Consider the following 14,453-nt stretch of genomic DNA (forward strand, 5'->3'; position numbering starts at 1 on the left):
ACAGGAATGGATTGTCATGGATAATTTTTTATTTAGTTTTCATTGTAAAATTTAATATTTACAAATATACCTACTTATAAAATATTATAGGTACCCATATTTTATAAATAAGTTCAGTAACACTTTTCAAAAGGTTTTCCGCCTTTGGTCAAACTTGTATGTTCATAATAAACTAAAATAATAATAATAACTACTTATTCTAATAGTGTTTAATTCTGTGCCAGCGCGAGCTACGAGCGGAGCCGATAACATGGCAAAACCCGTATGTAGCGAAAAGCGCCTACAAACAGGGAACCCGCCCAGCGGGTTGCTGGCAGTACATGCGTTTAAACTTCTGGAAAACTCAGGAACTTCTTAATCAACCAAAGATGTGCCGCTTCAGGGACCGGCATTTTCATCAAACTGTAATAAAACGCGTATCTCCACGATTGCACTTTGTACAAAAACCTAGGCTTTTCATCAGTTAACGCCTTAGCAAATGTCTCAATTATATCTATATCTTTTAAAGAATTGTAGTTCGAACTTTGACACGCGCTTTGTAGGTAGTCACTGAGGATCGTTATTCTTTTTTCGAAAAGTTTCCGTTGGTCCGGGTCAAGGTGGTCGATCATTTTGCTGCATGAGTTAGCTTGTCCTGCCAGTATGTTGCTAGATCCAACAAAACCTCCTGTAAAAAAAATAAAACATAACTAGGGGTGGTATTCCACCTAATCCAAATTTATTTGTCCAATACAAGGGCCTGACACTCTTTGATAGAGAAGGATAGTCTTATTGCGATTCCTATAAGAGGAAAGAGAAAATAGTGCCATGCTTTGTCCTTATAACCGACCGGGTAGCATCATAAGGTAGGAGGCCATGGCGAAATACCGACATTTATAAGAGTGAAAGAGAAAAATTCTATGCTACCCAAATCTTGTATGAATATTCTTTCTCTTACCCCCGGTCGCTTGGTGGCGCGTTTATAACTACTTGTAAGTATATACTGTGTCTATGGTCCAATGTGTATTGCTATGGATGGTATAGAAAGGATCGCAATCTCTTATGGCAGAATTTTTGTAAAAGTGACCGCGTTAAGCTTTAAATAATAGTTCCTAATCTCTCCGGTGGCGCTAGTTAGGCTCTGGGACATGAGTATAACATGAACCATATAAGGCAACAAATAACCCGACCAAATTACGTAGGTTGTTTTCGGTAGTATTTCGGTATATGGTGGCGCCGCCTAATTACTGTTTTTTGATGGACACTTTTCATACATAGAGATTTGGCTCCTTTATACAGTCTCCATGTGTATTGCGTCTCACATTTTGCTTAATGTGAGACGCGATGACATTGTACAAAGAAATTGGATTAGGTGGAATACCTAATAATAGCGCCATGTTAAAAAAACCGGGCAAGTGCGAGTCGGACTCGCGTTCCAAGGGTTCCGTACATTACACAATTTAAACAATGTATCTTTTATGTGAAATGTCTTTAAAAAACCCGTAGGGGTCGGATCAAAAACTAAGTAATTAAGTCCGACTCACGCTTGACTGCACATTTCTAATAGGTTTTCCGGTGATCTATAGGTAAAGATCTATTTTGTGTATTTTTTTCAAAATTTTTGACCCAGTAGTTTCGGAGATAAAGGGGGGAATGGTCATTGCCTTACTACATGCCTACTTTCTTGAATAACTTCTAAACTATTTATTTTAAAATGATAAAAAATATATATTTGAGATTCTCACAAAGAGCTCTTTCATTTGATATGTAACACGATATAGTTTGACAAACAAAATTTTTTTATTTTCTCATTTACCCCCCAAAAGTGGCCCCCGTGTTTAAAATTAATATGTTTACGTTACATGTCCATCTTTGGATCACAAACTTACATATGTGTACCAAATTTCAACTTAATTGGTCCAGTAGTTTCGGAGAAAATAGGCTGTGACAGACGGACAGACAGACAGACGGACAGACAGACAGACAGACAGTCAGACAGACGCACGAGTGATCCTATAAGGGTTCCGTTTTTTCCTTTTGAGGTACGGAACCCTAAAAATAATAATTTCATAGAAGTTTGACGTCTAAATTAGCACTTGCACCTTGCACTGTGCAAGTTGCACAGTCTGTGCTACCTAAATCACTGCCGAGCTAGCTTGGTCTAGTATCAATGCTGTATATAATCAAATCGAAAATAAAAGTGGCTAAACGGCCAATGAGGTAAAAGTTACTTTTTCCGCATACATTTAATATCCTCCCTACAAAATGTATTTCGCGAAGTAAATACCTAACTAAAGGTTGAAAAAAATCCTATGATTATGCAAATTATGCAGTAGGCCCGGGCCTAGGGCGGTAAGACATTAGGGGTGGCAGCAAGGCGGCAGTGTATATTATGATATTTATGATGCATGCTCTGAAAAGGAGCGGTTAGTAGTTACTACAGGGCCCGGGGCGGCCAACACTGCAAATCCACCACTGATCATCTTTACTGCAGAAGGAAACGTCAAATTTAGTATACCTAAATTTCTCGTTAAAATTACCTTTTGACATTTCCTGCAGTTGTGCAGTCGACTGCAGCAGTATTGCAGCGCGATAATACTGTCGACTCGACTGCCTCAAATGTGAAAAATCGATGCTGCCCGGATTTATGACATTTGCGTCAGTAATGAAGTCGGCGGTAATGTCGCGCTTCAAAACTGCTGATGCAGCCTGAATCCAAACGGTGCCATAATATAGGTATATACCATTACTAGGTATCCCCTTGTATCAAGATTGGTTGAAACCGTTTGCGGGCTACCAATTTAACTAAGTGGTTTTCAGTAATTTGACAGCTGAACGAAGGGTAGTTACTGCGTGACTACGATTATTACGTTATTTTGTTTCATTATGGATGATGTATTTGTTTTGTAAGACGCCGAATTGGATCAGGCAATTTCCGGCTCGATAATGTAGGTACCTTAGCGAAGATATTTATCTACGTTACAGAAAAAGTACAATGGTTTCCGAGTCCATTGATATAAATTTGCAAGCATTTCAGGTAGGTACAGTATAGGCATTTGGGTGCAGTAGAAATAATAATAATGGCGCCAACTCGTATCGGAGGCCAAGACTCACTTCGGGTCGCTGAGCCAGCGAAGTTAGTTTTAGTTTTTTTTTTAGTTAGTTAGAAATAATAATTTCCGTACTATTTTGTACTTTATAACATTTTAAACTTTCGCGCTTTGAACACATATTAAATCACATTCGCGATAGACCCGATTGTAAATGTGATTAAATATGCATTTTGTACTTTGTCACAGACGTCACAGTGACCATCAATATGAAAATCGCTAGGATCCATAATATTTTCACTGTGACAAAGTACGAAATGGTACTGAAATTAAATTCCTTGATCGCACAATTGGTTATGAGTTACCTATACTTTATACCTTAGAAAGTGCAGTGTCAATGTAAACGATTCACGTTGGCCTTTTGCTTTCTTAGTAAATCTACTAACTTTAAAAAAATAAGCTGTGCAGATCAAACATACAATTTTTCCTGACGGCACAGATTTAAAATCCACGATCATCGGTTTAGATTTAGAGTCCATGGGCTCATAAATCCATACGCAGTAGTGCATGCAAAGGTGAAGGTGGCTAGTAGGTGATGATTTTCGGCTATAGACAAACCCGATTGGTCAAAAGTTGAAGCCATTGCCCATTACTGTTCATCACTGTGGCTGTACCAGACAAATGCCACAGCTGTGAGCCCATGGTCTCGTAGCTCCATATGCAGCGTCCGTCTCCACGCCAGTAGGCCAGCTTTACTCGCACTATATGAGGCGAAGCCTGGCAGAGCTAAGACATTCAGCACCAGAAATACTCATAAGGCGTGCAAGAATCATTCAACGGCATTACCCTGCTCTGATCTTGACCTGTTTATTTATTTATATCTTTCCTATTTGTTCTTACAGGGTGAAGCCTTACCCGGTGCGAAGGCCACAGCTGTGAGCCCTTAGTCACTAGTATAATATTCGAAAACCAGCGCCGTTGACCACGCTAGTCGTGCCAGCTGCATTGCTGAGTGGAGACCATTTCGGCTTCACATCTCCATTTCTACTGTTTCGTTTACCTTTGTCTTGTATTTGCTATAATGTGTGTTGTATTGATGTGTTGTCTGAATAAATGATTTCTATTCTATACTAGTAAATCCACTGGCTCGTGAGGGTCGAAGCCTTACCCGGTACAAACGCCACAGCTGTGAGCCCATGGAATCGTAGCTCAAGACCAGTTTATCGAGTTTCCTTATTTTTTTCCGTAGTTTTAGTCATACGCTTGTATAAGCTGAAGCTATTACCTGGTACAAAGGCCACAGCTGTGAGCCCATGGTCCCGTAGCTCCATACGCAGTGCTTGCGTCCACGCCAGTAGGCCAGCTTTGCTCGCACTGTACGGAGCGAAGCCTGGTAGCGGTTGTAGGCCGCAGTGACTCGCTACGTTGATTATCCGAGGTTTTATTCCGTCCTAATAAAAAAAATACAGTAAGGAGCTTCTCGCCTGGCGAATACTCACATTTTTTTACTTAATATACTATCCGTTCCCAACTTTGCCTTATCATTTTTTTATTAAGCTCGAAAATTATACTTAAAAAAAAACCCGGCCAAACGCAAAAAACGGCACGTGTGTTGCATGGGAGCCCCACTTAAATATTTATTTTATTCTGTTCTTAATAGTATTTGTTGTTATAGCGGCAACAGAAATACATTCATCTGTGTAAATTTCAACTGTCTAGTAGTATCACGGTTCATGAGACATTTGCGTAGCTGGTGACACACAGACAGACAAACGGACATTGGAGTCTTAGTAATAGGGTCCCGTTTTTACCCTTTGGGTACGGAATAACCCTAAAAACACCTTATTCGCAGCAAGCTCGGCCAGATTTCACCTTCCCATACAAACGGAGTTTCGTTCTCATTTTAAAACTACGCGTTGGATTGTAATGAAACTATGCACATACAATGACATGAGGTATATCTAGGTCTGTAATTAGTTTATATAGCTTCAGTTTATAAAACAAACTAAATACCTAGAGCAAAAATGAGGGGTTGCGAACTGCATCGCAATCATAATTGTGTGTTTTTAGTTACCTATAGTTTTTATTTTATTTTATAATAATATGTATGCTAGTTTTAAGGTGATCTATGGGCCAATAGTTGCCTGAAAATAAACAATTTCATTTCATTTTTAAAAACAAGTTTCGTAAAGTACTTAAATTCGCTGTATTTTTTTAACTATCGTATCTGAAGCTACATAAACTAATTACATACATAGATATACCTTATTCTATTGTAAGTACAAAGTTTCAGAGCAAACTAGCTAGTCGTATTAAAATGAGAGCGTAACTACGGAGGCGTAACGTTTGTACGGAGAACCGAGCATGCCGGGGACCCTTAATGTATATTATTTATTAAATGATTTTAATTGTCAATTAAGTATATATTTGGTGTATTTTACAAAGGACTCGAGTGTTTCTTCTTTATCTATTAGTTGTTTAATATTATATGCAGGATCTACCCATATATTGTATTTGCTACATATGGTGTCACGTGTAGTTATTTTGCAGGTAGTAGCACGTGCGGTTTTACTTACCAATAGCACATAGAGATAGTTTGAGTCCCGGGGAAGGACAAAGGGTAGCTTTTATCTCGGAATTCATCCTTAAAGAGGGTGAAAAAGGGGGGTGGAAGTTTGTATGGGTAATCGATAAAAATCAGATTGAGTAAAAAATAGGCCACGCTAATTACTAACTCCACGTAGACGAAATCGCGGGCAAAACTAGTATACAATATTACAAGTTTTAAGAAATCCCTGACATAGGATTCAAAAAGAAATCAAACTAAATTTTGCTGACACCGAAATGTCAAGCACACTTCGACAGAAATATTGCTTGGCCGGCCAAATCGAACATGTGCAATTTATTTCAAGGTAATGCTGATTGATACCCTTAGCAACTACTTTATTCTATTCTAACCTCTATTAAATCCATACTTTACTACATAGTATAAAACAAAGTCGCTTCCTGCTGTCTGTCTGTCCCCATGTATGCTTAGATCTTTTAACCCTTAAATGCATGATTTTTTGTATAACTTTTTAATAAATTGAAATAGATGTGTCATGCTGTATAAAAGCACAGACAATATAATGTGATAAAAGTAATAAATGTGATTTTGGATAGCTGCATATTGAGCCACGGACCATCAAATATACGATGCATATATACATCATTATGCATTTAAGGGTTAAGCTACGCAATTGATGCGGTTTTTTTAATAGATAGTGATTTAAGAAGAAGGTTTATATGTGGTATTTTCTATAAAAAGGGATCTTATTGTCGATGGTGTTTACGCCCTTATTAACGATGCTCCGATATAATTACAATGCCGCGCGACGCTGTGCGGTGTAAGCGCCATCGACAATAAGGTCCCTTTTCATAGAATGTTTCTACTTGTTATCGCATTGCACCCGTGCGAAGCCGGGGCGGTTGTTATAGCGGCAACAGAAATATATAATCTGTGAAAATTTTAACTGTCTAGCTATCACGGTTCATGAGATACAGCCTGGTGACAGACAGACGGACAGACAAACAGACGGACAGACGGACAGTGGAGTCTTAGTAATAGGTCCCGTTTTTACCCTTTGGGTACGGAACCCTAAAAAATGCTTACCTATTTATTTTTGACCAATTAGTAATCCCTTGAGGGGGTGAAAAGAAGGGTGGAAGTTTGTATGGGGAGTCAAGAAAAAGCAGTGTATAAAAAATAAGCTACCCAAATTACTAATTCCACACAGACGAAGTCGCGGGCAAAAGCTAGTATAGGAACGTCTTTAGCATGTCGCTGCCCCAATATGTTTCACTCAATCAATGTGTTTCTATGTTTACAATATGTTTTTCTATGTTTCACTTTTATCGAACTGAAATTTGATCTTTATTTTATTTGACATTAAGTCGAATTTCAACTATCTTGAAACTGTAACATAGAACCCTGTAATATCGGGGCAGCGATGTACCTAGGCAAACGATATGTGGGCGGGTACGTAAGTGTGTCAATCGAGAATTTAAGTTATGTAAGTGAAACAAAAGCTTGCGTTGCAAATAATGACGCTGACGACGCGGTGATGCTGATGACGTAAAAAGTCGTGTTAGGTACTAGGGTCGGTTGCACCAAACCGTCTGTCACCGCTAAAGTTTGCTAAATTTTAGGGTTCCGTACCCAAAGGGTAAAAACGGGACCCTATTACTAAGACTCCGCTGTCCGTCTGACCGTCTGTCCGTCTGTCTGTCACCAGGCTATCTCACGAAGCGTGATAGCTAGACAGTTGAAATTTTCACAGATGATGTATTTCTGTTGCCGCTATAACGACAAATACTAAAAAGTACGGAACCCTTGGTGCGCGAGTCCGACTCGCACTTGGCCGGTTTTTTATTGTAAATATGGGAAGTCTCATAATAGTTCATTGCTGAGTGACGTTAGTCAGTCCGTCAACTGTGATTGGTGCTACTTGGCTTTTAAAGGGCTCACTGATTACCAGCCCGCCGGTTAGATAATATCAGCCTGTCGGTTGTTCGGAACTGTTAACTTTTTGTTCTTACTGATAGGCTGATATCGTCCGGCGGACTGATAATCAGTGGGCCCCTTTAGAGTCGTCAGGGGCATCATTCAACTTGGATATTTGATAGATCGTGACATGACTAATCTTGACTTATATTGACCGGGATATAGACCGTGATTACATTTCTTTTTCTTTTCTGATCTATATCCCGGTCAATATAAGTCTAGTGAAACTAACCGTGAATCATTCAAAACTCTTATGACCAATTTTGACGTTAATTTCAATAAATTGTTTAGGACTTGTAGGAATATTTTACATTTACCAGTTGGTATGTCATTTTCAAAATGCTTACTTTCTTTATTTCTATTGAAACTGATTTTATCGGAAATTTTCCGTAAACTTCATTTTTCGTTCACCTTTCGAAAACATTTTTGTACCTACTCTAGGGTGAAGAAAGAAAATATGAAGAAACTGGAATTTAATCTCGATAAAGTTTTTGTTACTTGGGGGCGAGCCTATAGACAAGATGACTAGCGTTTGTATGAAACGAAACGCTATTGTCTCTATCACTCTTCTATATTAGTTCGATAGAGACGATAGCGTTTCTCGTCAAGGCCCCCGGTCAGATATTAATGAATATCGCATCGCTCATAGCCCCGATCAGTTTCACCTTACCGCGTTCTATCATTTAAGTCTTATCCAAGGGCCTGACACTCTTTGATAGAGAAAGATAGTCTTATTGCGATTCCTATGAGAGGAAAGAGAAAATAGTGCCATGCTTTGTCCTTATCACCGACCGGGTGGCATCATAGGTAGGAGGCGATGGCGAAATACCGAAATTTAGAAGAGTGAAAGAGAAAAAATCCTATGCTGCCCAAACTTTATATGAATATTATTTCTCTTACCCCCGGTCGCTCGGTGGCGCGTCTATAACAACTTGTATATGCTATGTCTATGGTCTTACCACTTTAAGTTGCCAATCTTATATCGCTTCTTAGGTCTTATTGATTTGTTATCTCTATCATGCTATATTGGAGTGACAAGGACTTACCTGTGAGGTTTTCCTCAGTTGCGGAAGGAAAGCGGAGACTACCCTCATAGCGCCAAGTAGGTTCACGTTAACCGCGTTTTCTATCATGGTAGGAGTCTGCCATTCGTAGTCACCTATAGTCATGACACCAGCATTGTTGACAACGGCGTATAGGCCTGAAATGTAATACAAGCTTAGAAAAGTTTAGGTATACTTAGACATGCAGTACACGGCGCGCCCTCGACCAGTGAAGGCGTGTCGTTGCTCCGTGAAGACGGTCTTCGTAAATTGGACCGAAACATGTCGAGCTATTATTTGTGGGTTATACGTGAGTGACCCGTTTAAAAATAATTTAACTCCCTTGTCAGTAGAAAAAGGCGCGAAATTCAAATTTAATGTTCTAATCTATGGGAAGTCAACCCTCCGCGTACATTAACCTTTTTCTACTGACTAACTGGGTGTGCCAGAGTTATGTATATCTAAATAATTTTTTGTGTCCGACCTCCGACCGAAACATGTTTTTTTGCCGAAACAGAAACCGAAGGTTCGGCTTTGGCTAGTTTCGGCCGAAACCGAAACCAAAACTTTTGTAGACCACCATAAAACCACTTTTATACACATATTAAGACTGGGGACTGGTTATCTCTATCGTTTCCTATAAAGTTTTTAAGTCATAATGTATTCATGAAATAAAACTATGTCGTCGGGATGAATTATAAATTCAATATACGCGATATAATCCGTTTTCATAGTTTTATTTCATGAGTAACTATCGCGGTAACCGAAGACAATATCATAATGTATTGTTTGTCCACATTTTCGTTAGTCATCATTTGGTTTTTCTCAGAAACGTGTAACGTTTCAGGTTTTTTTTTTTAAATCTTTATTAAAGGGCTTTTTTGAGTGAACGAATATGTCGCCCCCTTTTCAGGATTGTCATAAAACTAACCTAACCTTACGAAAATCCTAAAAAGTTAACGGTTTCAGGTCCCACTGCTGGGCACAGGCCTCTCCCCTTGATTTCACTGTGACAACTTCATGTTTAAGTTTAATATATATGGAATAGGTAGATCTGCTCCAAGCATACGAAAGGTTAACCAGTACAAATTGAACCGTAAACCGTAACGGACGGTTACAGTTTACGGTTCAATTTGTACTGGTTAATGGTTAATTGCATTAACATTTCGGCCAACACTGATCGTATGCCATTGCCAACCAGGGGGTCCAGCCAAGATGTATCGTAAGTCGACAAACGCCATAAGAAAAAAAAATTGGGATGATAGATGTTATGAAAAGTCATGTGAATATTTTCATACATTTTTAGGGTTCCGTATCCAAAGGGTAAAAACGGGACCCTCTTACTAAGACTCCACTGTCCGTCCGTCTGTTTGTCTGTCAGCAGACTGTACCTATCTCATGAACCGTGATAGCTAGACAATTGAAATTTTCACAGATGATGATATTTCTGTTGCCGCTATAACAACAAATACAAAAAAGTACGGAACCGTCGGTGGGCGAGTCCGACTCGCACTTGCCCGGTTTTTTATTTACTTAGACGTTACCCAAAGAAAGTCTGAGAACTGAAATTACTTAATAAAATTTTATTGTCAAATGATATTTCCTATGCAAATTAACGTATTGCCAAAAGTGAGGTAGTAAAAAAAAAAAATTACATTTTAAAGTTTTGAAATATTTTAAACCCAAGAAAAGATTTATTCGCAAAAAAATATAGTAAAAAGTTTTTTACCAAGGTAACAAATTCGGTTTTTGAATTTAACAAACAAAAAATGTTTCCTTAGCAAGTCTTTAAGAATTTGTACTTTTACATCCAAAGTTACATTTCAAGTACGAATACATAAATATTATCAGAAATTAAGAGTTTATCAGAAAATTTAATGAGTTCTTAGAAATTCTGACATAGTCTTAAAAACAGAATTTATTATTTTTTGACAAGTCGTAAACTTCATTTCTCGTCATATAAAATCCTTATCTCAAAACGATTAACTTACACAAACAAAAACAAAAACTTACTGTAATTAGGGTTATCTCTCAACAGCCCGTGTACATACTCCTTAAACCCAGCAACACTGTCCAAACTCCTCACATCCAAAGGACACGAAAGAACCTTTAATTTCTCTAAAGACTTCGCCGCTTTAGAATCCACTCCATTGAACATTCCGGCTACCGTCACCATGCCTTCACGGGCTATGCGAGTAGCCAACGCGTATCCTAAACCACTGTCGCATCCCGTGATAGCTACAACACGAGTTAGATTCATTATAATTCGCCGGTCAAATTACAGTACGATAGCGGTATCATGCAGAGAATAGTCTAGATAAGAGGAAAGTCGGTATTCAACTGCGGCGAGAACAGGATCCCGAGCATTTTAAACAGGTTTCGTGTTTCGTTGCATATTAAAAACGAATTTCATGTTTATATTTACGATTGGGTTTCAGAGGGCGCGGACTACTTATTTCGTTCGTTCATCTTTTTAAGGTTCCGTACCTTAAAAGTAAAAAACCGGAACCTTTACAGGATCACTGTTGTCCGTCTGTCTGTGTGTCAAAACCCTCTATCTCGGGAACGCGTGGAGGTATCGAGTTGAAATTAAAAGTATTTTAAACCATACACTTAGGTCTACAGCCCCTTGAAACTAAAAAAATCAAACAATTTAAACGTAAGTAAAAATAAAAACCGGTCAAGAGAGAGTTCGTTTAACTCGCGCACCGAGGGTTCCGTACAACCTTTATATTTTCTCATGTTACTGTAATCACGAAAGACTGTTGACCAGAAGCACAATTGCAATTGCTAAGCATAATTGTGTACAGCGCCACCTATCGGCAAATTAGCTAACTGTTTTTCGCGCCCTGTATGTATTTGGTTTTTCAGGGATAATTCTTTATCATGTAAACCGATTTCAACAATTTTTTTGAAAGAAGGTGTTTTCAGTAATAAAATATAATTTTTCGTTGGTAAACTCCGGAGATAAGGAGGGGAATGGTATTATTTCACATTTTCCTTCATACGAAAAAATAATAAAAAATAGTTTTGTAATGCCCAATTTGAGCTGTTTCAAATGATATCCCACTTGACCTGGTAAGTAAATTTTGAAATTTTGCCCCGCTTTTTATATTGGGTATTTTCCAAAAATAATTTCAAATCGATAGCTTCATTAGTTCTCGAGATATTTAGCAATGTGACAGACAAGTACCTACCGTAGGTACTCTCTGTTGTCCTAGAACAATGAAATTTGGCAAATAATATCGTCTTATTAATAACAAAACTTCCGTGAGACACAGACATATTAAATATATTAATAACGGGTCACTCACGTGTTTTAAGTCGAAAACGCTCGACATGTTTCACTCCGTACCGAGTAGCGTCATCAGGAGCTTGCGTCGACGGTGACGGACCGGCGCAGACTGCGGGCCGCAGCCCTCCGCGCCTCTTCGTCTTTCGACTTAAAACACGTGAGTGACCCGTTATTAATATATTTAATAATATCGTCTTATACTACTACAAGTACAGAGGAAAATCTTAAAACTACCTAATACATCACAGCCGGGCTAGCACATGATTGGCGCGAGAGTATCTCGCCGCGACATGGACTACTCGTCCCCCTTTAATTCATACAGTTAGTAAAAGACGGGTAGTCTATCTCGCGGCGAGATACTGTCGCGTCAATCATGTGCTCGGCCTACTGGTATAATTAAACCAATTATAATTGTATGGGTGACCAAATCTTTTTTTACTTTTTATAACACGTACTTACCAACAAATTTGTACGGAACCCTCGGTCAGCGTGTCCGACTTTGTCCGGTTTTTTTGTCTATTTAGAGAGGCAGACTGACATTTTATTAAACCATTTAAAAATTGTAACACATAGGCATTTAAGTAATAATGTCTCCGGTTACCGCGATTGTTACTCATGAAATAAAACTATAGGTATTTAATATACGGATTAAGTATAAGTATTACGTACACATAATAAAGTTAAACTACGTTTCGAACCCTTTATACTTACCATAACACCTTTGTCAAAATTACAATGTGCAAAACTACCTACACACAAAAAGAATGAGAACAAAAATTATTAATTCCTTTTTTGTGTTAATTTTTGTTCATTATACGCTATATAAACCGTTTATATAATTTTATTCAATTTGAACACGTCTATAAAAGTTTCGATTTCGGCCGAAACTAGAGCCATAAAGAGACCGACAGCCAAAACCGGACCATAGTTTTCGGTTTCGGTTTCGGTCGGACTCTAAATTTGCCTTTCTAATAATTCGAATAAGTAAGAGTACGAGTAGGTACCTGATGAGAAATTCATATGAGGTCGAGAAATGTCGAATTCAACAAAGATATGCCAATAAAAGAGGATTCGTTTCAGCACGGGTGCTCATCTGAGGGATTAGGCGTATTGAACGGAAACAATCTTGTATTTATGGTTGACTTAATACGGGCTCCGATCTTGTCGAGTTGAAAGTGTTTCGAGTATTTTCGCAAACAAACTCTGTCCCGATTTCGTGAGGATCATTCGATTTCATTATTACGGACCTTGAACGGTAATTTGATTGAGATCAACGAGTATGTACCTACTTCCGTGAGACAGATATATTTAATATATTAAAACAGGACACTCATGTATTTTAATTGCTCGACGAGGAGCTTCAACGGGAGCACGCGTTGGCGGACCGACGCACTGCGGGCTGCAGTTCTCCGCGACCTATCTAGGCGCGGGTTTATTCATGTTATTACATCGTCAACTCACTAATAGGGGATATCGTACTCGTACTGCAATGTTCTGCCGCCAGAGTAGCATACTTCTTAAACCATAGAGTAACTTATACATACTATTTTCTTGTTTCGGGGTAGACTCAGTTTGTGATATTTGTGATAGATTGTGGTAGTGGCGCCCTCTACGCAGTTTTGCGTAATATTCCCTATTGCAGAAAAATAATTAGGTATATAAAAATCAACCTTATTTTGGATAGGTAGTATTATAATATTTATAATCTACGGTTCACGATGGCTCTGAACGTGTGGTATTAATTGGTGAATTTTGGTTGTCATCTGACGACACCAATAAAATAAAATAAAACATTTATTCTGGCGAAATAAACCCTATTTTACATTTAATTATTCTGCCAAACTGCAAGACAGTTTGATTAATTTATATAGATCAATAATGTGCCATTCTCAATCAAAAGGGTACTTATTGTCGGTTGTCAATAAGGCGCTATCGCTATTTCCATATGGCTTCAATAAGAAATCAACCTTATCGACAACCGACAATGGTGTACCTTTTATTCTTTATTCTTTATTCAAACAAACACAAGTATAAGTTTACAGCGACCTACGCCAAGACACTTATACTGTTAATACATAGTCAGTATCATAAACATGTATACATTTTTCGAACTACGAGTATCTCTAGGAACTTAAATTAAACATACATACTACAAAGTTACATAGGTAGAGTTTAAAAAAATCCTGACACTACTTTGTAAGGACGGCCACTTGTCTGCGAATATGTCTGCGTTTTGGATTGAAGCTAAGAAGTTATTTAGTAATTCTATTGCTCGGTACGTGGGTGCGTTTGAACCGTGATAGGTGCGGACATTTGGATATGCGAAAAGGTTTCTGGCTCTACGTTGATTGAAAACGTCACAAATACAGATTTAGGACGTCACAAATACAGATTTAGGTAGTGTATATTAAAATTTTAATATAATCCATACTAATATTATAAATGCGAAAGTCTGTCTGTCTGTCTGTGTGTTCCCTCTTCACGCTTAAACCGCTGAACCCATTTAGATGAAATTTGGCATAGAGATAGGTTGAGTCCCTGAG

At 38.3% G+C, this 14,453-nt stretch overlaps 2 protein-coding genes across 2 annotated transcripts in view; one reads left to right on the top strand and one right to left on the bottom strand.

Annotated features, from left to right (window-relative positions):
* The window catches only part of LOC134744096 (evolutionarily conserved signaling intermediate in Toll pathway, mitochondrial), a 502,842-nt gene that overhangs the window by 68,061 nt on the left and 420,328 nt on the right, over window positions 1–14,453 (top strand). The window lies entirely within an intron of this gene.
* Window positions 12–11,050, bottom strand: LOC134743863 (D-beta-hydroxybutyrate dehydrogenase, mitochondrial). The gene is made up of 4 exons (XM_063677489.1): window positions 10,629–11,050; window positions 8,619–8,773; window positions 4,315–4,480; window positions 12–667 (listed from the first exon to the last, which is right to left on the bottom strand). The coding sequence occupies exons 1-4, from the start codon at window positions 10,873–10,875 to the stop codon at window positions 327–329; spliced, it is 909 nt and encodes a 302-aa protein (XP_063533559.1). The 5' UTR covers window positions 10,876–11,050; the 3' UTR covers window positions 12–326.

The sequence above is a fragment of the Cydia strobilella genome, chromosome 9, assembly GCF_947568885.1.
Source record: "Cydia strobilella chromosome 9, ilCydStro3.1, whole genome shotgun sequence".
NCBI classification, from domain to species: Eukaryota; Metazoa; Arthropoda; class Insecta; order Lepidoptera; family Tortricidae; genus Cydia; species Cydia strobilella.

Coding starts and splice junctions, on each gene's coding strand:
- LOC134743863 (XM_063677489.1), bottom strand. CDS start 10,875: ATGAATCTAACTCGTGTTGTAGCTATCACGGGATGCGACAGTGGTTTA. Junction 8,774..10,628: donor GAGAGATAACCCTAATTACA/GTAAGTTTTTGT, acceptor ATTACATTTCAG/GCCTATACGCCGTTGTCAAC. Junction 4,481..8,618: donor AACTGAGGAAAACCTCACAG/GTAAGTCCTTGT, acceptor TTTTTTTATTAG/GACGGAATAAAACCTCGGAT.